Source organism: Saccopteryx leptura, chromosome 6 (assembly GCF_036850995.1).
Source record: "Saccopteryx leptura isolate mSacLep1 chromosome 6, mSacLep1_pri_phased_curated, whole genome shotgun sequence".
In the NCBI taxonomy this organism is placed as follows: Eukaryota; Metazoa; Chordata; class Mammalia; order Chiroptera; family Emballonuridae; genus Saccopteryx; species Saccopteryx leptura.
Window position 1 is genome coordinate 48688937 of NC_089508.1, and position 20594 is coordinate 48709530.

General features: G+C 37.1%; 1 protein-coding gene across 9 annotated transcripts in view; it reads left to right on the forward strand.

Moving 5' to 3' along the window:
* The window catches only part of NIN (ninein), a 118501-nt gene extending 105587 nt beyond the window's left edge, over positions 1-12914 (forward strand). For 6 of the 9 annotated variants that reach the window (XM_066344140.1, XM_066344139.1, XM_066344138.1 and 3 more), the window contains 4 exons: positions 81-182; positions 3927-4127; positions 8013-8126; positions 10477-12914. In XM_066344140.1, the coding sequence (XP_066200237.1) occupies positions 81-182; positions 3927-4127; positions 8013-8126; positions 10477-10686 (627 nt within the window). In that variant the 3' untranslated portion in view covers positions 10687-12914. Of the gene's footprint in view, positions 1-80; positions 183-3926; positions 4128-5766; positions 6216-8012; positions 8592-10476 lie in introns of those variants that run through there. The other 3 variants (XM_066344142.1, XM_066344143.1, XM_066344146.1) reach the window with 2 other exon arrangements.
* The last annotated feature ends 7680 nt before the right edge of the window (positions 12915-20594 follow it).

Here is a 20594-nt window from a genome sequence, read left to right on the forward strand (position 1 = left end):
TGTCAAAATGAAGTAGAGCAACTTAGATGGGGTTTTGTTTGTTTTGTTCTTTAAAGGGAATTTTTTGGTTTTTTTAACAGGTCAGTCAAATGAATTCCCTTGAACGAGAGCTAGAAACGATTCATTTGGAAGCTGAAGGCCTGAAAAAGAAACAAGTAAAACTGGATGAGCAGCTAATGGAGGTAAGCTTTTAAGCAAATGGCCTTAGCTATGAAGAATATTTTAATCCGTGAATGAGCCATTTGTTGGGAGAGACTAACGTAACATTGAATTCATATTATGAAAAAAGTAAGTACGCTGCCAAGCTGAATTCTTTGGTCTTTCTTACCAAGTTTGATGGACAGTTTAACTTAATACACAGTTATAGGAATTCCTACTACTTCACAGAGGAAAGAATAATGTTGATTATCCTAAAATGTAAAGACCTGTTCCTCACCAAATTTGAGTGGCAGGGACTCTGTCCAAACTAGCCAAGAGACCCGTGGCTCTCTCACCATTGCTATGGTTGTAACAGTTTCCAGATACCTTCCATATTATGGCGTTTTTTAGATATGACTGCTCACTAACACTCCCTTCAGTTAGGAAATCCATACAGGGAATTTGAGAATATTAGCATTTAGAAGTTTAACTTAAAAGTGTTGCCACTGTTCATTACATTAGTAACTCAGCACTGCCTTGTAAGAGGTATATCTGTTAAATATAAAAATTCATTTGTAAAACTTGTCAGCCTGGACATTGGGTTTCAGTCAACTAGATTGCTTTCTGAATATTGAGAGCAATCATAGGCTATAAAACAACTTATTTACAAGTCTTCCTTAACGAGTAATAATTTCAGTGAGATACTTTGCTTTGGGTAGATGAAAATATTAATCCAATGTTTGGTGAACTGTAAAATTTATATAAGGTAGAGAGACGTGAGTAGAAAGTTCTTTATTGTGCTCTATGGACCCTTGTGGGTTGGCTCAGCGATAGACCATTGGCTGAGTATGTGGAAGTCCCCATTTAGATTCCTGGTCAGGGCATACAGGAGAAGTGACCATCTGCTTCTCGACCCATCTCCTTCCCCCTTTTCTTTCTCCCTCTCTCTCTCCTCTGCCTCTCCCTTTCTTTCTCTCTTCCCCTCCCACAGAATGGCTCGAGCAAGTTGGCCCTGGGCACTGAGGATGGCTCCATGGCCTTGCCTCAGGTGCTAAAATAGCTTGGTTGCCAAGCAAGGGAGCAGCAGCTCGATATGGACAGAGCATCGCCACATGTATCCCGGTCAGGGCGCATCCCGAAGTCTGTCTCTCTGCTTCCCCGCCTCTCAACTTAAAAAAAAACAAAACAACGTACTATGTATACAAATATTTTTAAACCAGAATTATAGGGAGGAGATGTTTAAATATTTTTATGAAGCTGGGGCATATGCAAAGGTAACTAAATAGAGGCTTGGTTTTTCAAATGTGAAATATGGGCAAACATCACAGTTGACATTTAAATGACCACTGAAGTTTCTGTCATTTTTATGTCCTCTTATTTATCCAGTGGTAGCGAGATAAGTGAACTATAAATAGTGACTCCAGACCATTGTTTCTCCCTCTGGCAGCATGTAATAAGTTGAGTTCAAAACCTTGAGTTGTGTGCTGTGTTTAGACGTAGAGATGCTTTCCTGGTGAAATAATTATATACTGTAACAAATAAGATGTCTGAATCTAAGGCTGACATATCTAATACCAAATTTAAAAGTAGCAGGATATACTTACTTAATGACTACTTGATCCTCTCCAAACATTACCAATAGGCCAATTCTCCCACCTGCTCTTGTGGCCTCCACAGCCCCCTTTATCTTCCAAACCTACTTTACATTATTAACCATCCTAAGCAATTTTCCCTTAATATTTTTCTCCCTGATCTAGTAGTAAATGTGTACTAATGGGTGCGGGAGTGTACTTGGCACTGGAGCTGAATCAAGAAAAAGCATGAGTTTTCAATTACAACACTTAAAAGCACATTATACACTATTCTAACAAAACTTCCTTTAGGAAAATGAGACTGAGCTATTAACTCTGTATAGACCTATACAAATTGGATTCTTTAGTAGTTTTATTGAAATATAATTCATATACTACAGTTCACTTATTTAAAGCATAATAATAAACCATGTTTTTGGTATATTACATCAATTTTAAAAATTATGATAAATATAAACATAAAATTTGTCATTTGAACCATTTTTAAGTGTATAATTCAGTAGTGTTAATTGCATTTATGATGTTCTACCACCATCACCTCCTACTTCCAAAACTTTTTAATATCTGTACAATTTATATACATAGAAATATAATCTGTGGTTCTTTGTAAGTTCTTCTGACTAGAGCGCACATATTCAGGTATACAGTGCACCCAATTTGTATTCTTCTCTTTTTGTAACTCGTACTTTTCTTCTTTTTATAACTCCTGTAATCTTCTTTTGTTTTTGTTTTGTCTGTGGCTAACCTGTACCTAGAACTCTGTGGTTGGAACTAGCAGAGAAGGGTGCAGTTCTCTGCCTGAGATAGTGTGTGAAGGTATAGCATTCTCTTTCAATGAATTTCACAGCATGGAGACATCTCATTAAATTCCTTGTACATGTAATCATTTCTACTGACTGTAACAGTTATAAGCACTTAAGATAAGAGCCAGTATTCATTTTCATTTTGATTTAACTGTAGAATATGTCTCTGTTTATTTTTACATCAGGGTTTTCCTCAGTATTTAAAATTGAGTATTTGAAGACATGATGAAAATCATCCCACTGACATAAAATCATGAGATCATAATTCTCCATATACTTTATTCCTGAAAATAAAGTGGTGGGTTTTCTGAATCTAATAACATATTTCAAAATGGGTAAATAGCCCACCTCAGAAATGTAAAGAAATGGATAGTGGCTCTGAATTTTCATAACATTTCATTATAGTTGTGTCTTAGAGGACCTTTTTCCCTTCCCACAAGCCTAGAGGTACTTTCTGAGCTTAGTACTTGGTTATGGTTGTTGCATGCCTTCCATTGAGCCTGTGACTACTGAATGTGTTGACGGGTGTGAAATGGCATGCTTCACTGGCCAAATGCATTCTTCTTTCATATTTCCTCTCCCCAACTTCGATTGGCATGCGGTACATATACCATTGCCTCACTGTCTTGAAAAAATATCTCCATTCCATGAACTTCAATTCCCAGATGTCCTGGGATATCACCTTGTGCCCCAGAATTGCCTGTCTTATTATACTTTTTAAGAACATTGGGCCCTGCTGGTTGCTCAGTGGATAGAGCGTCTGCCTGACGTATGGACGTCCTGGGTTGAATTCCCAGTCAGAGCACAGAGGAGAAGCAGCCATCTGCTCCCCCCCGCCCCGCATTCCTCTCCCCCTTCTCTTCCTGTTTCCCTCCCACAGCTAGTGACTTGATTGGTTTGAGCATGGCCTCAGCACTGAGGATACCTCAGTTGGTCCAAGCATTAGCCTCAAGCACTAAAAATAGCTTGAATGATTTGAGCATCAGCCTAAGTCAGGGGTTGTCAGGTGGATCCTGGTCAGGGTGCATGTGGGAGTCTCACTATGTCCCCACCTTACTTAAAAAAAAAGGATAATTAAATGTTCTGTTACAAAAAATATTAAGTAGATTTCAGATATTATGAACATCATGTACCTCATACCCTTTTAGTCACTCAAGAGTGAGGAAGAATAATTTTAAGTCTAAAACTTTTAAGAGGGCCTACTGATTTGTTCATTATATTATCCCCTAAGCAAAATGATTCTTCCCATTTGCTTCTTAGTGAGACTCATGTGCTATCCAGATTGGCAAGTTATCATTGGGTCAGGCTCCATTACTCTCTGCTGATCACTGTCAAAGGCAGCTCTGTGACTGAAGGCACTGCAGCTGACCGGGGCTTTGCCCTCGTCCTCCAGATGCAGCACCTGAAGTCCACTGTGATGCTTAGCCCACCCCCTCACACTTGGGATCTGCAGCTGCTCCAGCAGCAAGCCTGTCCAATGGCGCCCAGGGAGCAGTTTCTGCAGTTTCAACACCAGCTGCTGCAGGCAGAAAGGATGAACCAGCACCTGCAGGAGGAACCTGAAAATAGAACCTCCGAAACCAACACACCACAGGTATGAGGCTCTTTTTTCCCCTCTAATAGAAGCTCAGATCACCTCATTTAATTTTACCTTTCTCTTTGAAGTGACACCAGTTGATAGGTGGAGATAAAGAATGTAAACCTGCTGTCAGGGATTATACCCTACCTGTATTACAAATCCACAGAACTGCAGCGCCTCTTTTGGGTTTTTTTGTTTGTTTTGTTTTTGTTTTTGCAGTGCTGTTTTTGAATTCTGGCTTCTAAGCTGGGTGATGAAGTGTTCAGGGTCTCCTTTGCACATTCATAACTGGTGATACAGTATCAGGATCACTTGCACAAAGGGCACAATTGACCTGACATACTTGTCTGATGCCAAAAACACTATGAATTCAAATGCAACTCCTGCATATGCAGCACTAACAGAGCTTCCTGGGTTTTCTCACACCAGAGGGGTGCAGCCTGCTGAGTTCCATGGGGTTCACGACTGGAGACTTTTCACAGCTAACAAAGTCAAATGTGTAGTCAGTGACTCTTTTTAGTTGACATGGTTCACTGAGAGTTTTTCAAGCTACATCATTTAAAAAATTATTTTTAAGTTAATAAAGACCTTTATTCCCTTCCCTTTGAATTAGCATATCCCAGCTCACCACTAGACACAATCTTTTATCACCTAGGTTTTCAAATAGTTATTTCTAGTTAGTGCTTCACTCATAATCATCCTTTTTCAGAAGTTTCTTAATTCTTTGGTCTTGTGCATTTAGTTTATTCAGAATTCAAAGTAAAATAAAAAACACTCCTTAGTTTGTAGAATTCTAAATTAATTCTTTCTGGTTTGGATGCTGCTCTTCTATTTCCGTGCCCTCAGCTGACATTGGATAAGGAATACCTTTAGTTCTTTTTCTGCAGTCCCCTCAAAGTGGCTTTGCAAAGTCACATTAACACTATAATTATTCATTAGAGCAGTTCTCTATTCCTCTCCTAATATATACCTATGCTTTGTCATGATATTCTTCTGTCATCTGTTCTTTTCAACAAAACCTTTAAAAAAGTTTCTTTTGTGCTTTAAAATCCATGTCTTTCGAAGCTTCCTACTTTAATTTTCAATTATTAAAATTAAATTCCTGAATACAAATTGTGATGGTGGGGTATTAGATGCTTCAACTCCTCATTACAGAGTTGAATATATAACCTTGACTTCAGTTTCTATTGGACATTTTAAACCAGTGATTAGGCTAAGATTCCACTCATTGCTTCCTCACACTATTTTCAAAGCATGCTCTTCCCAACCCACCCACCAGTGTTTAAAAATAAATATCCCATTATTCCAATTACTTCAGGATTAGGTAGACAAAAGATTTTTATACTAAAAAATAAAATTCCCCCAGTCAGATGGCAGGGTGAACCGCTTATTGCTCTCACTAGAATGCCACCACAGGTTCTGTTTGTGGTAACTGAGCAGACACGAATTTAAGAATATTTTTAGAATCTGCACGTTGTCTCTGTGCATGGAGTGATGTGATTTCTTCTGCCTTTGTGTTGCTTTGCTTGCATATGTGGTGTTGATATGTATGCTTTAAAAAATTGTTTGCATTATAAATGTGTGAATTTAGACTCCCCCCCAAAATATAATCTGGACCTCAGGGTGAAGTGTACCACTTGCCTTCTTTCTCTAGGCCTTCCTGCCGGAGCAGCGAGCAGTGCATGCAGATTCCTACAGAAGGATTGGGCACCTGTGAAAACTGGGCTGCTATTGATGGCATTTCTTACCATGGCAATACTCAGACATGCTCATACACACACACACACCACCACCACCACCACCACCACCACCACATAAACACAGAGACATAAGCTGAGAAATGTTTTGGAATCAAGTGCTCTTTTAAGTTATTACTATTATGCCTTTACAGTATTATGTCTCTTATTTATTTATGTAGAAATGACAGATTTTGTAAATCAAATTCACAAATTTGAACGTGTTACAAATCATTTTATTTATACCATTTAAAGAGTGGATTTGAGATTCTTGAAAGGGTGTATTCTATATATTTTCTCATTCCATATGTTGTAACTATTTTTAATAAAAGGTACTACTTTTATATATGGAATTTGAAGAAAATCAGGGTTTATTTATACTGTTTTGTATAAGATGTACAATACCTTTTTGACAGGAAAAAGGAAAATTTTTATGAAACAATAAAATAAATTTTAAATATGACTGCCTTTGTTTTTCCTCTTTCCCCACTCTTTTGCCATCTTCCATGTTTTTTTAATTAATTAGCTCTTATTGTATTTTGTTTTGTTTTGCTTTTTTTTTTTAAGAAAAATGGAAATCAGGCATTTTTCATTTTATCTTTGAATTTTATTTTATATTTTTATTTATTCTTTTTCTTCTTTTTTCAAGTGAGAGTAGGGGAGATAGAGAGACAAACTCCTGCATGCGCCCCACCTGGGATTCACCCGGCAATCCCTGTCTGGGGCCGATGTTCTTCCCATCTGTGGCCATGCTTGCAACCAAGCTATTTTTAGTGCCTGAGGTAGAGGCTCCACAGAGCTGTCCTCCATGCCCAGGGCTGATACACTCAAACCAATGGGCCATGGCTGCAGAAGGGGGAGAGAGAGGGGAGAGAGAGAAGGAGGAGGGAGAGGATGGAGAAGTAAATGGTTGCTTCTTCAGTGTGCCTTGACCGGGAATCAAACCCAGGATTTCCACACGCTGGGCTGACTCTCTACCACTGAGCCAACCAGCCGGGACCTATGTTTGAATTTTAAAAAGCCATTATATCTTTTAAAATATAAGATTTTTTAAAAGCTAGATGCTTTCAAAGCCTGATTTCTTGAAATTTACTTTCTGTATTATACTTTTGCCTACTACGATTTTTTCCTTCAAATTAATCACATGGTTTATTTGTTTCCTTTATGTTTGAATAAATGCTATTACTTAGTAACCAAACAAATGATGGCTTTCAACTCACATTTGGTTATTCTACATGCTTTCTAAAGGATGCCTTTTTGAGAATATTTTAAAGGCTGGTTATGCCACCAGCCGCTAACACCTGAGTTTTGCTTAACATTTAAAGAACCTTTGAAAATCTGAAATTTCTTATGTGAATATTTTGGTGGACTGTGGGGAGGGGTAGTCAATTGTACTTGAAATCTTTCTCCAGGCCCCTCTTCTCTCCAGAGCCCACTATTCCTTCATTGTCATGGTTGTGTGAGAAGAGAGGACAGGGATCTTTTGCTTCCCTGTTTTTTCTAGAAATTGTTTGTGGGGAGAAGATTCTTAATTTTAAATCTGTTCAGATGATAAACCCATCCTCCAATCCAGATGTTTGCTCCACATTGACAAGTCAAACTGGAAACAGATGAATAGAGTAAGTGGCAGGAAGGAGGCTGATTATCATAAAGAAACACTAACATGCTCACAGTCATCAGCCATTTCAAAGGGAAAAAAGGATGTGCATATTGCAAGCTGATTGGAAATGTTAGACAAACCTGAATAAACTCAGTTTTTGTTGTGTTGTTAAGAGGCCCACAATATTGCAAAGACCCAAATCACAGATAGAAAGTTGATAACCATCTTTTAATTTACTTTGGATACCTATTTTACTAAAAGTGCACACAGGTAATAAATTATTGGTCTTAAGAATTTTGCTTTATCTCAGGGGAAGATGGTAAGACAGGTAAGATTCTTTTTTTCTTTATCTTTGATTCTTTCTCTGATAGGGTTGCTTTTCTAACACGTACAACCCGTGCAGTGTTCAGAATTCCCATTTCATAAGAAACCTACCCTTCCTGCTACAGAGGTGAACATTTGCTCTCCTTTCTCTAGATATCCTATGTGGGAAAAATAAACTACTAGTGGTTTCATTTCAGTGTGGCATGATTTTCAAATAATACATTTTTTTCTTCCCTTCAGGGAAACCAGGAACAACTGGTAACTGTCATGGAGGAACGAATGATAGAAGTTGAACAGAAATTGAAACTGGTGAAAAGGCTTCTTCAGGAGAAAGTGAATCAGCTTAAAGAACAAGTGAGCCTCCCAGGTCATCTCTACCCACCCACCTTACATTCCACTTTTAACTCCAGTTCTATATTCCTTTATTGCCATTAATTTGTTAACCACTGTTCTCTAATAAAGGCAAATTCTACTATGTTTAGAAGAATTTAGGATTCATGTTCTCCTATACCACTTCAAAAATATGAATTCTGTATTCTACATTATTTTTTCCAAAGGTCTTTTAAGATATATCTTTGTTCACAATTTAAAATTTGTATTTGTTAATAATGACTCATAAATAAATAAATAAGTTTATTTATTTATTTTACCCAAGGCAGGAAATAGTCCTACTTAAATAAACAGAAAATTTATATTGGTAAAAAACTTGGAGGATAATATATAGAACTTCAGCTTTCTTGTTTGCAATGGCTATGACAACCTCAAAAAGTACCTTGTGGCTATAACCAGACTCAGACTCAAAAAACTATGCATTGACTTAGAATCTAGACCCTGAACTCTTAAGACCACTGAGTAGCCTGAACTGTGGCCTCTGTGTTTAGAAATTTTATGTGCATCAGCTGAGGAGACATACAAAAAGGACTATTTTCTAGGAAAGTTTGAGGTGAACCACTGATAGGGGTTGGGCAGGAGGAAGTTGCCCAACCTGGTTTTCTAGATACATAAAAATCAGGAAGAATAATCCCGAGAGAGTTTTAATGCAGAGGTAGACAGGAGCTTTCCATTGTCTTTTTGGAAAGAAAAAGTCCTGTAAAATAAGCATGTATTGACTCAACCCTTTGATTATTATTTTTTTAAATATTATTTTATTTATTCATTTTAGAGAGGGTGGGGGAGAGCAAGAGAGAGAAGGGGGGGTGGAGTAAGAAGCATCAACTCCCATATGTGCCTTGACCAGGCAAGCCCAGGGTTTCAAACTGGTGACGTCAGCATTCCAGGTCAACACTTTATCCCCTGTGCCACCACAAGTCAGGCTCAACCCTTTGTTTGATTATTAGTGTATTCAATGTATAGTTACTATTTGCCAGATACTGTTCTAAGCACTAAAGATACAGCAGTGAACAAAACAAAATCTCTACCCACGTGTAGTATATCCACCTACAAAGTACTGAGCATTTGGCCAGTAGTAGTTTCAAAAATAAAGAAAGTGGGGTCCACTCTGTTTTCAGTAGAGGGGAACACAGGGAAGGAATACTTGATGCAACCCAGAGAGTTTAAAGAAAGTTTCCTAAAGGCCTCTTAAACCTCGTATTATGGGTTGAGTAAGATTTTAACAGGTGAAGAAATGTGGGAAGAGCATTCTAGGCTACAGAAACATCATGGGGTTATGATAACATATGGGGTATGGACATCTGCAAGCACTGTGGCATTAATAGTGTAGCATAACACTGTCTTGGGAGAAGCAGGAGAAGAAACTAGAGATATAGAGAGGAAATAGCAGTAGAGGACCTTACATGCTAAGCCATGGAATTGAATTTCATTCCTTAGGTGATGAAGAACCATTCAAGTGTCTTTTAATGGAAGGGAGGAAGAGAAAAAGAAAAGTTGTATTAGAACAGTCCAATAGAGGAGGTTATTATGTTACAGTTGCCAGTCTAAGCTATAGGCTACATCATTGCCCTATAAAATGCTAGTAAAAATAATTAGCTACTCTTTATCCCCATAAGCCTTTATACTTGAAGATGTCCTGCTTGAAATTAGGTGTAAATGAGGAGTTAAAAGTATAATGAGGGAAAAGGAATTACAAAATTATTAACAGAAGCTATAATAAAATTACCCCAAGGCTGCTGGCAGGTTTCCCCACTCTAACCTAGATTATATGTTCTAATCATAAATATTAGAATATATCTTCTAGGCAAGGCTCTGGAAGGCAAAAGAGGAAGAGTTAAGGGAAAGTAACTGCCCAAATCTCATCTCTTTGTTATAATACATGAGCCACGTTTTAAAATAATCAGATTGTAGTTATGAATGGGAAGCTCAAGCAACTGTTGTTGAGAAAAGTTAAACACAATTCACACCTTACAACTTTTATAAAAATATTTACTATTTTTAGAGAATGAATAAAGAAGTAATGCCTAATTTATTCAGGTGGAAACACTTTCATTTTTGAACCCTCAAATATTAATTTGTTCTTTTTATCAGTGATTTCTATAAACATATAAAATATTATGCAAAGAAAAAGCTTGGAGTAAGTGGATACGCTCTACTTGTATCTCTGATGCCAGTCTGATATGAAAGCTGTATTGTAAAATAAGAATATAATTGATAGAAGCCATTTGCCTTTATAAACAACTGTCCTTATGTCAGATTTTAACTTAAAGGAATTACAGAAATGGAGTCAAGATGTTTCTGGTTCTCTTTCTAGCTCTGTAAGAATACTAAAGCAGATGCAATAGTGAAGGATTTGTATGTTGAAAATGCCCAGTTGTTGAAAGCTCTGGAGATGACTGAACAACGACAAAAAACAGCCGAGAAGAAAAATTACCTCCTGGAAGAAAAGATTGCCAGCCTCAGTAACATAGTCAGGAATCTGACACCAGCACCATTGACTTCTACACCTCCCTTGAGGTCATAGCAAAGACAAAAGACACACTCATGTTTGTGCACTTTACTGAAATGGATGGAATATTTCAGTAGGTTCTCTCAACCTTTTTTTTTAATTTAAAAAACCTTTAATGGCTTCAAGTTAAGCCTAACCTAAAACTACCAGCGACAGAATTGGAGTCTCCATTCATTGTAATGAATTTTTCTAAATAGACTCTAATAGGAGTTGCACACAGATAGTCACATATTTCACTGTTTGTAGTATTTCCAAGTTTTGAGTTTTTAAAAAATATTCTAATAGCCACCAAGAAGGTAGACATTGAAAACAATTCCAGACTCTAAAGAGCCCCAGTGCTGAATGAGTTTTTAAAAATAATTATTAGCCCTGGCTGGTTAGCTCAGTGTAAGAGCATCAGCCTGGCATGTGGAAGTCTTAGGTTCAATTCTGGTCAGGGCACACAAGAAGAGCAACAATCTGCTTCTCCACCCCTCACTTTCCCTCTTCTCCCCTTTCTCTTTCTCTCTCTCTCTCTTTTCTCCTCCCGCAGCCATGGCTTGATTGGTTCAAGCACATTGGCCCCGGGAGCTAAGGATTGCTCTGTGGAGCCTCCACCTCAGGTGCTTAAAATAGCTCAGTTGCAAAAATGGCCCCAGATGGGCAGAACAGGGTTGCTGGGTGGATCCAGTCGGGACACATGACAGGAGTCTATCTCCCCTCCTCTCACTTGGAAAAATATTATTAAATTCCAGATATTTTAAATTTGAGATTTAATTAATTTGTTTTGATCTTTATTTTAAATCAGATGCATGCCTTCTTAACAGTTATATGTGGAAAATCATTCTGTTTCTAATAATTTTATTCTTTGAATTAATTGGTAGACTTTCTGTTGGTAAGAGAAATTAAGCTCAATAACCACTGAGGTAAAAAAGGCCAGAGTCTATAGAACTCTACCTTCTAACACTTATGACAGTATTACCACTCTTGATGTATTATAGATATAAAACTCAGTTACTCACCTGTGTTCAGTAATTTTAAAACTTTACCTTCTTTTAAAAGTCTTTTTTTTTTTAATTTGGGAGCTTATCTTCTAAAAAAATGGGTAGGCACATTCTTAAAGCATTTGAACTGTAGGGAAAGCACTGGACAACCACTTTGAAGAACAGCTACTCTCAAAAAAGAGATGAGTTTCTTTCTCTCTAAAGTCTTGGACTTCATAAAATTATTACATTTGGGGTTGCCTCAAGAACTCAGGGAACAATACTTTACTCTGTCTTCCTGAAATAATGCAGGGCCTCTTTAAGAATTTAAAATGTATAAACCATGTGACCTTATTTATTTGTCTTAGATTTAGAGCTATAGTGGGATTTTTATTTGTACACTTTTAGTGAATGTAGTCTTCTGAAAAAAGGCCTTGACTTTACAGTAAAAAAACCTCTTCTAACTTATGGAATAGTTATTATTTGCTTGTTTAAATAGGTAAAAATTTCTACACTTTCTATTCCTCTACACCTTAAATCTGATAATAAGAATTTGTTACTCTGGTAAGCATTGGCATGCCATCTGAGATAAAAGAGTGCCAAATAGGATTTCCCATTTCGTCTCAAGGCCAGAACTTTATAGAACAGTAAACATTTTAGATTGCATACCATTTTTTACCCTTCCCCCCAAGTAAAGTCTGTGTTGTAGCCTACATCAGCCAGCAGTTGGTGGAGAACTTATTAGGTGTAGGACACACTAACAAAGTTCATCAAAAGCCCATCATAGTCACCTATTTATTTTTGTGGGAGAGCAATAAATAACAAAAATTCACTTTGATGTATCCCAGTGAGGCCAAACCCCATTGATTTACAAGTGGTATAACAGCAAAATCAAGCACTGCTTTATAGCAGGAACAAAAGATGAAGCAAACTGCCTAAGAAGTCGTATGTCAGAAACTCAATCTCAACTCAGTTTGCATCAAGGAACTTTAGAGTTCCTCCAGGCCTAACCATCTACTGTTAGTTCCACCTGCCAGCACAGGAGTCCGCTACAAGAGTCCTGACAAGGCATGGTTGTTTATGGGACTGGGAGTCACATTAATGAAGCAAACCTTTTTCATTTTTGGACAGCTCTTATCAGAAAGTCTTGATTTCCCCCTGGAAAAAGAATTTTAATCCTTCATCCTTTCCCATAATTACACGTCAAAGCATTTGATATCTGCTATCATGCCTTCCCCCATCTTTCTTTCTCAGTGCAAACATTACTAATAAATGCAATTGCTTTTACCACATTGGATTTAACAGAATATTTTTCACTTAAAACTGTGATTAGGCCTAGGCTAAGTATCTGTGGTATACTTATGTGATATGTTTCAAATTACTCAAGGTTATTGCCATCAAAAATGAACTCCAAGCACATTTTCCAAATAGCTGGCTTACTATGTGTTCACATGTTGTATTTTTTACATTATGAAAAGTGTAGGTATTTGTTTATTTCTTATAAATCTGTATTTATGTGTATATAAAATGCTGTACAATGACTGTGAATGTGACTTTCTGGAAAATTTTAGACTACATTTAGAATCCTGTTATCCAAAATCAAAATGCTGCTCAAATGAAAGTTTATTTAACCAACATCTAGGTGCTTAATTTCTTGCTTTATTGCACTTATAAGGTTGGAGAAAAGGTCAACACGAGAAACACATAGTTACCTTAAATTGATACATTTGTGCAGTATATTTTTGTAGAGTGAGAATTTAACTGACAATTTATAATATAGCTTATAGCAGTTTAAAGAACTTTTAAAGAGATTAAACTGTTAAATGTTTAGATTTTGCTTCCAGACTTTATAATGGCACTCTTTAAAATCACAAGTTATGTATTATTTTATAGGCATCTATAGCTACTTGTTTGTTAAAAGCACTGATTAAACTTTCTTTTGACTTCCTAAGAACAGTTATTTAAATTAAGTCATAGAAGATGGGATTTTCATTTCAAGGAAAGAGAATCAAATTTGCCTTTGTGATAATAATGCATTGCACTAAGAAGAGGAAAACGTGGATAGTAAAAACCAGCGTTGTTCTATTTTTCCTTTCTTCTGCATTTTAGAAAGAAAGCTGAGCTCTTAAACTCAAATTTGTGAAGGGAGATAAGTAGAAAAGGAGGGGGTAGAACCACACAGTATTTTATTTTTCTAAAACTCTTAATAAAGTCAGATTTTAAATGCTATTTTAAATGCAAATTCTCCCCAGAAGCTTCAAGTACATTGTTTATAGATTTAATCCTAAGCATATTTTACATAAATATGTAGATCACCAAGTTAGGCTTTCAAGATATTGGAGGAGCTGTTACAGGTTTAGTATTTCAATAATGTACCAATACCCAGGGCATATATTATAGAGAACTTTAAAAAAAAGAATAAATAAGACTTTACGACAGATTTTATCATGTCAGAAAGAATTTTTTATTTTTGTGATTTCTTTTTTCTGAGTGAAGGAAAATAGAAATGTGTCTCTACTATCAGCATCTTAAAGGTATCCCCAGTGAAAGGAAAGCTAAATGCTATATAATAAATATTATAGAATTAAGCAAGTCTGGTTTTGAACAGATTACCTGGATGACTCTTTGGAATGATATAATTATGCAACTAAGCCAAAACCAAGTCAAATCTAATAACCAAAGCATTCCATATTTAAAGGTTACTCATTATACCATGTTTGGGCCTATCTGAACATCTTAGCACCATAAAATGGTTTTGGGTTTATGGTATATTATAAATCCAGGCTGGGTTTCTTTTTCTGCTTTTTTGAAAGATATGTTACGTTTCTTTTTTTTTTTAACATTTATTCTTATGGGAAGACTATCACATAATGTAAGAGAACATTGGTTTTATGAAGGAAAACAAACCTGAGTTCATCTAAAGCCATCTCTATGATGCTTCTCCAATAAAGATTAATGTGTATGTGTTTATATCGACTTTGTATATTTCATCTTAGCCATTCTATCTTAAAATATTTTTAATGTGAGCTTAAAATGTAAATAAATAATTTTGCAAACATGGCTTTTGTTTTCTATACACCTTGAAATTTTACAGTTTCCATGTATTTAACATCGGTACTTAGAATGAAAAACATCAAAATGTCTCACTAAAAATTCTGCACATGCGGAATCTGATCCTCCACTCCAAACCTAATGAATCAGATTATGCATTTAGAAAAGATCCCCAAATGATTTGTATGTGATTTAGCACAGTGGTACTCTGTTTCTGTCAAAGAATTAATAACTTTCACACCAGACAGTTTGGGGGCTCCGTCCCTGTTGAGATTCATAATTTACTTCTAAAATCCTAATTTAACCATAGATGAAGCTTTCTTGCGATTTTGGGTGCTTCAGAGATGACTTTATTTCGCTTTGCCATCTTCATGGGTGACTCATACGTTTTTAGTTGAGCTGTTCATAAATGATGAATGCAGTTATAGGCACACAAAAAAAGTTAACCTGAAAGTACATTAATATGCTGAAATATGAAATAGAAATGTCGGCCAAACTAGACCCATCTCATGAGCCTTGTTTTATTTTCAAAACTTTTATACCAGCCTCACACTGACTTTATGAGGCAAGAACTACTATCCCCATTTTACAGATAACTGCAACTTAGCAAAGTTATGACTTACTCAAGGCCACACAGCCTGCTACGTAGGGGACACAGGACTCAAAGCCCAAATTGGTCTGTATTAATATATTGCAACACTTGTAATAATAGGCAAACAACATTTAATTGGTATTAATTTGAATAACTACTATGTGCACTGTACTCTAAAGAAAAATAAACATTCCTGGTTTTCTCTTTATGATCTGATTAGAGGAGAGTAGTAAGGTTTATGCACAAGGTTGAGAAAAATACATTCATATACAAGATTATCAAGGCTTGTTAATAGACTCAATGCTATCAGTACTGAGATGAGGAACATTCGTGTCCTCAGGGTTTTGTTTTGTTTTGATTTATTGATTTTTAGGGAGAAACATCTGATTTGGATTTATTGGTTGATTCTTGTATGTGCCCTGAGCAGGGATCAAACCAGCAACCTTTGTGTAGCAGGGGTCCCCAAACTTTTTACACAGAGGGCCAGTTCACGTCCCTCAGACCGTTGGAGGGCCGCCACATACAGTGCTCCTCTCACTGACCATCAATGAAAGAGGTGCCCCTTCTGGAAGTGCGGCGGGGGGCCGGATAAATGGCCTCAGGGGGCTTCATGCGGCCCGTGGGCCATAGTTTGGGGATGCCTGGAAGGGGATAATGCTAACCGAGTACTCAGCCAGGGCCTCAAAATAATTATTTTGAGTAAAAGAAACAAGAATAGAAGAGCACATACTGTATAATTTCATTTATATAAATTTCAAGCACCTGAAAACTAATCTATAGTGACAGAAAACAGACGAGATGGGAAGAACAGAAAGGAGGATATAAAAGAGGACAAGGAAACTTTTGGAAGTGATGGCTTTTCAGGTTTTATACATGTCAAAAACTTATCAAATGGCATGCTGTAATCACGTGCATTTTTTTGTATGTCAATTTTACCTCAATAAAGCCATTAAAAAATGAAAGGGTAACCTGATAGAAACTTGCATTATAACACAGGTGGAAAAAGAATGAGGAAGAATGTGTTAATCATGATTTGTGTTCAAGTGTCTGCATATTAATCTGTATACTATGATATTTATATTTTCTATAATTATTTTCCCAATTGCTTCTCTCATTTTAGTCACAAAATAACACGGTGAGTTGCCCTCTTAGCATGAGATATAAGGAATTCCTGATATTTTTACACCTATTACTTGCTTTTTTTTTAAATTCCAAAACACATTGATATGATACTGCACCTAACTCAGGGCTCAAAGAGAGCTTACACCTTTCTTAAAAATCGGGTGAAGTTTTTCTTTAGTGTCCTCATACTCTACTAAAATTCATCAACATTACTAATATATGCTTTTGTGGATCTACCAGGTTCAGAATACTTGTGCAAGATGAAAAGAGGTAGCCTAGAGAAGTTTACAGACTGTGAAAAAGAACAAATATAGAGATTAAAGAGATTAATACACTGCTGATGGGAAATTTAGTAACCGAAACCTTGAAACTATGTGCAAACTCACTGTATTAGTTTCCTGCTATAACAAATTACCACAAATTTAGTGGCATAAAACAACACAAATTTATTATTTAACGCTCCGAGATTTAGAAGATCAAAATCAAGCTCACTGGGCTAAAGTCCAACTGGCAGCAGGCCTGGTTACTTCTGGAGGCTCCCAGCAGAAAATCTCCTTTTTAAGCTTCTGGAGACTACCTGTATTCCTTAACTCATGGCTTCTTCCTCACGTCACTAACTTCTATCATCACATCACCTATTTCTACTCTCATAAGGATCCTTGTGATTACATTGGGCCCACCTGGAAAACAAGCTAATTTCCCCATTTTAAGATCCTTAAATTAATCATCTGTGAAATCCCTTTCACCATATTAACATATTCATAGGCTTTGGGAAATAGGATGTAGACATCTTTGGGGTGCCATTATATGGTCTATCACACTCTTTGACCCAGATTTTCTTCTTTTAAGCTTTTAATCCAAAGCAAATGTGCACAGGGATTCAACTATGAAAAGATTCACATGAGGAACCGATGGTGCATTTAATCCTGGAAGAAGGAATTTCTCCACATCCATAACAAAAGCTACAGCGATTCTCGTTTATCTGGACTGTTCTAGCCAGGGATCATCATGTCACACCCAAGGTATCAGGAGTTTTAATATTAGTTATTGATATTACCATTAGAATTCAACAAAGTTTGGGATTTAAGTGGGAGCAGTTTTTACATGAGGGAATGGAAACAGTGAAGAAAGTAGGCTGAATTTCCCCCCCCTACATCTTCAGTCATTGTAATCCCAAATCAGAAATATCAAAGTTGTCATTGGAAAGATCAATTATACTACACATACTCTAAACTTGGAGAAGACTATTATGTAAACTCTGAACATCAATTACCTTTTTTTTTTTTTCTTTTTTTTACAGAGACAGAGAGAGAGTCAGAGAGAGGGATAGACAGGGACAGACAGACAGGAACGGAAAGAGATGAGAAGCATCAATCATCAGTTTTTTGTTGCGACACCTAGTTGTTCATTGATTGCTTTCTCATATGTGCCTTGACTGCGGGCCTTCAGTAGACCAAGTAACCCTTTGCTCAAGCCAGCGACCTTAGGACCAAGCTGTTGAGCTTTTGCTCAAACCAGATGAGCCCACGCTCAAGCTGGCGACCTCGGGGTCTCGAACCTGTGTCCTTGACATCCCAGTCCGACACTCTATCCACTGCACCATCGCCTGGTCAGGCCTGACCTGAACATCAATTTCTTAAGTAGCCCAATGCCATTGTGAATTTAACAGTGAAGAACATCAATAAAATACAATATTCAAACTCTTCTGAGTAATTTGGAATAGTAAATTGTAGGAATTCACTGGCTTCTCTTGAATCATAAGGAAAAAAATCTGTTAAATTTGTTTGCCTTTTATTTATACTATCTTTTCCTTGATTCCTGGGACATTCCCTTTACCTGTGTCCTTTTTTCAATGGCTCATGGTTTGTTTTTACTGTATTCCATGTCTTCTGACATGTTGCCTTCATATTACTTAACTTTCTCAATTGCATCACTCTTACCTCTACTCCATCTACTGGCTAATGTGGTCACACCTGGTAATTTATCATTTAATTTTAAAGTCTTGAAATTCCTCTCTGACCACAACCCCCTGTTCATGCCCTCCCATTTCCTCACTCCACTGAATCTGCTCTTTGTCTTCGTTGTTTTCTAGTTCCTCAATCCTGATCAGCACAAGATAAACAGCATCACCAGCCAAACACAAAGATCTTGGTATTTAATGTCCTGTTCAGACCTGCTTTGACTAAAAACATGATTTGGGTTAAGTTTTTAAAGATATTAAGCTTTTTTATTTATTATTTAGTGAGAGAAGGAGAGGCAGAGACAGATTCTCACATGCGCCCAGACCAAGATCCACCAAGCAAGCCTACTAGGGGGAGATGCTCTGCCCATCTGGGGCCTTTGCTCTGTTGCAACCGGAGCCATTTTTTAGCACCTGAGGCAGACGCTATGGAGCCATCCTCAGCACCTGGGGCCAACTCACTCCAATCCAGCCATGGCTGCAGGAGAGGAAGAGAGAGAGAAGCTAAAGGGAGGGGTGGAGAAGCATATGGGCACTTCTCCTGTGTGCCCTGACTGGAAATCAAACCCAGGACATCCACACGTGGGGCTGATGTTCTACCACTGAGCCAACCAGCCAGGGCCTAAAGATATTAAACTCTTTAAAGTAAAAAATGCACCTGACCTGTGGTGGCGCAGTGGATAAAGCGGCGACCTGGAAATGCTCAGGTCGCCTGTTCGAAACCCTGGGCTTGCCTGGTCAAGGCACATATGGGAGATGATGCTTCCAGCTCCTCCCCTCTGTCTCTCTCTCCCTCTCTCTCTCCTCTCTAAAATGAATAAATAAAATAAAAATTAAAGTAAAAAATGCTAAAGATGTATTTGTCATGGGAAGATACAAGGCAAAGTCTGATTTCTTTAAAATCTTAATTCTCACAATTGTTTAGGCCTTTCTACATTAAAATGTGTTTAATGCTTACTACCAGTCCATTTTCAACTTCTCCTCCAATCCCAAGAGGTTTTATTTCTTTTTCATTTTATTGATTTTAGAGTGTTTTAAATTTTTACTAGTCTCTGGTTTGTTGGATTTCATTCTCAAGTAAGTCTTTTCAGGAGGGCCACAATGCTGTATTCCTCCAAGTTCTTCATGTTTTACTACCTTTTATTTTTCCTTGAATTTCCAACCTTTATCATCTTCTTGATTTGTTCCAAATTGTACAAATTTCTTTTTTATTTTAACTTATTGAGGTACAAATTTTTTTAATCCCATCTTTACCTAGGTACTTCCTTTTAGAGTCCATTTAAACCCTATTCCAATCTGGATTGAGTTCCAGATGTACAGGCATGGTACTGAAATGTAAATTTATTATGTTCTTGAGTTAGATTCACTCTTTTTTTTTTTTTAAGGCTTCATTTTAGAGAGGAGAGATAGCTAGATAGAGAGAGAGAGAAGGGGGGAGGAGCAGGAAGCATCAATTCCCATATGTGACTTGACCAGGCAAGCCCAGGGTTTCCAACAGACAACCTCAGCGTTCCAGGTCACTTTATCCACTGCATCGCCACAGGGCAGGCCTCCATTTTCTCTTACCTCTTTCTAGAACTCAACATGTTCAGGATATGGGACCTCTTATGTAAAGACTATTTCTTTTTTTTTCTTATATTCCCATTTCTGTCTTGCTGTTCTGTTTTCTGAGATTTGCTCAACTTTACCTTCCTTTCTTCTGAATATTTTATTCGGCAAATCCTGTCATTAAAAATTCCAGGAGCTCTTTATCGCTGTTTCTTTTTCATAGCATTCTTTTGTTGCTTTATAATAGATGCAATCTTTTCTTTCAAATATCTGCTGATGGTAATAAGTATTATTGCTTAAAGTATTTACCTATCTTCTGAACTGTTTATTTTCTTTGGGGTCTGTTTTTTCTGTTTACTCCTATCTCTCATGTTGCAATTTTTCCTAAAATTTCTAGTGATCCTTGGTTATACATTTATATGATATTTAAGAATGATATATTACAGAAAAAAAGAACTCTTAGGAGTCGGAGTGAAGGATAAGGACTCACTGCCTGGCAGACTTCCCTATGACATGAGTTGGCTGTTCTGTTACAGGACCTAGAAATGTTAGAATGCCACGCAAGACCTTTGTTGTAGAGCTGTTTGATTTCTCCAGAAAAGAACCGAATATCCCCTTTCTGTGGGACAGTGCCTGGTGACCTGAAGTTCTGGAGGGTAGGGGAAGAAGGGTAAAGTTTTGACTTTTA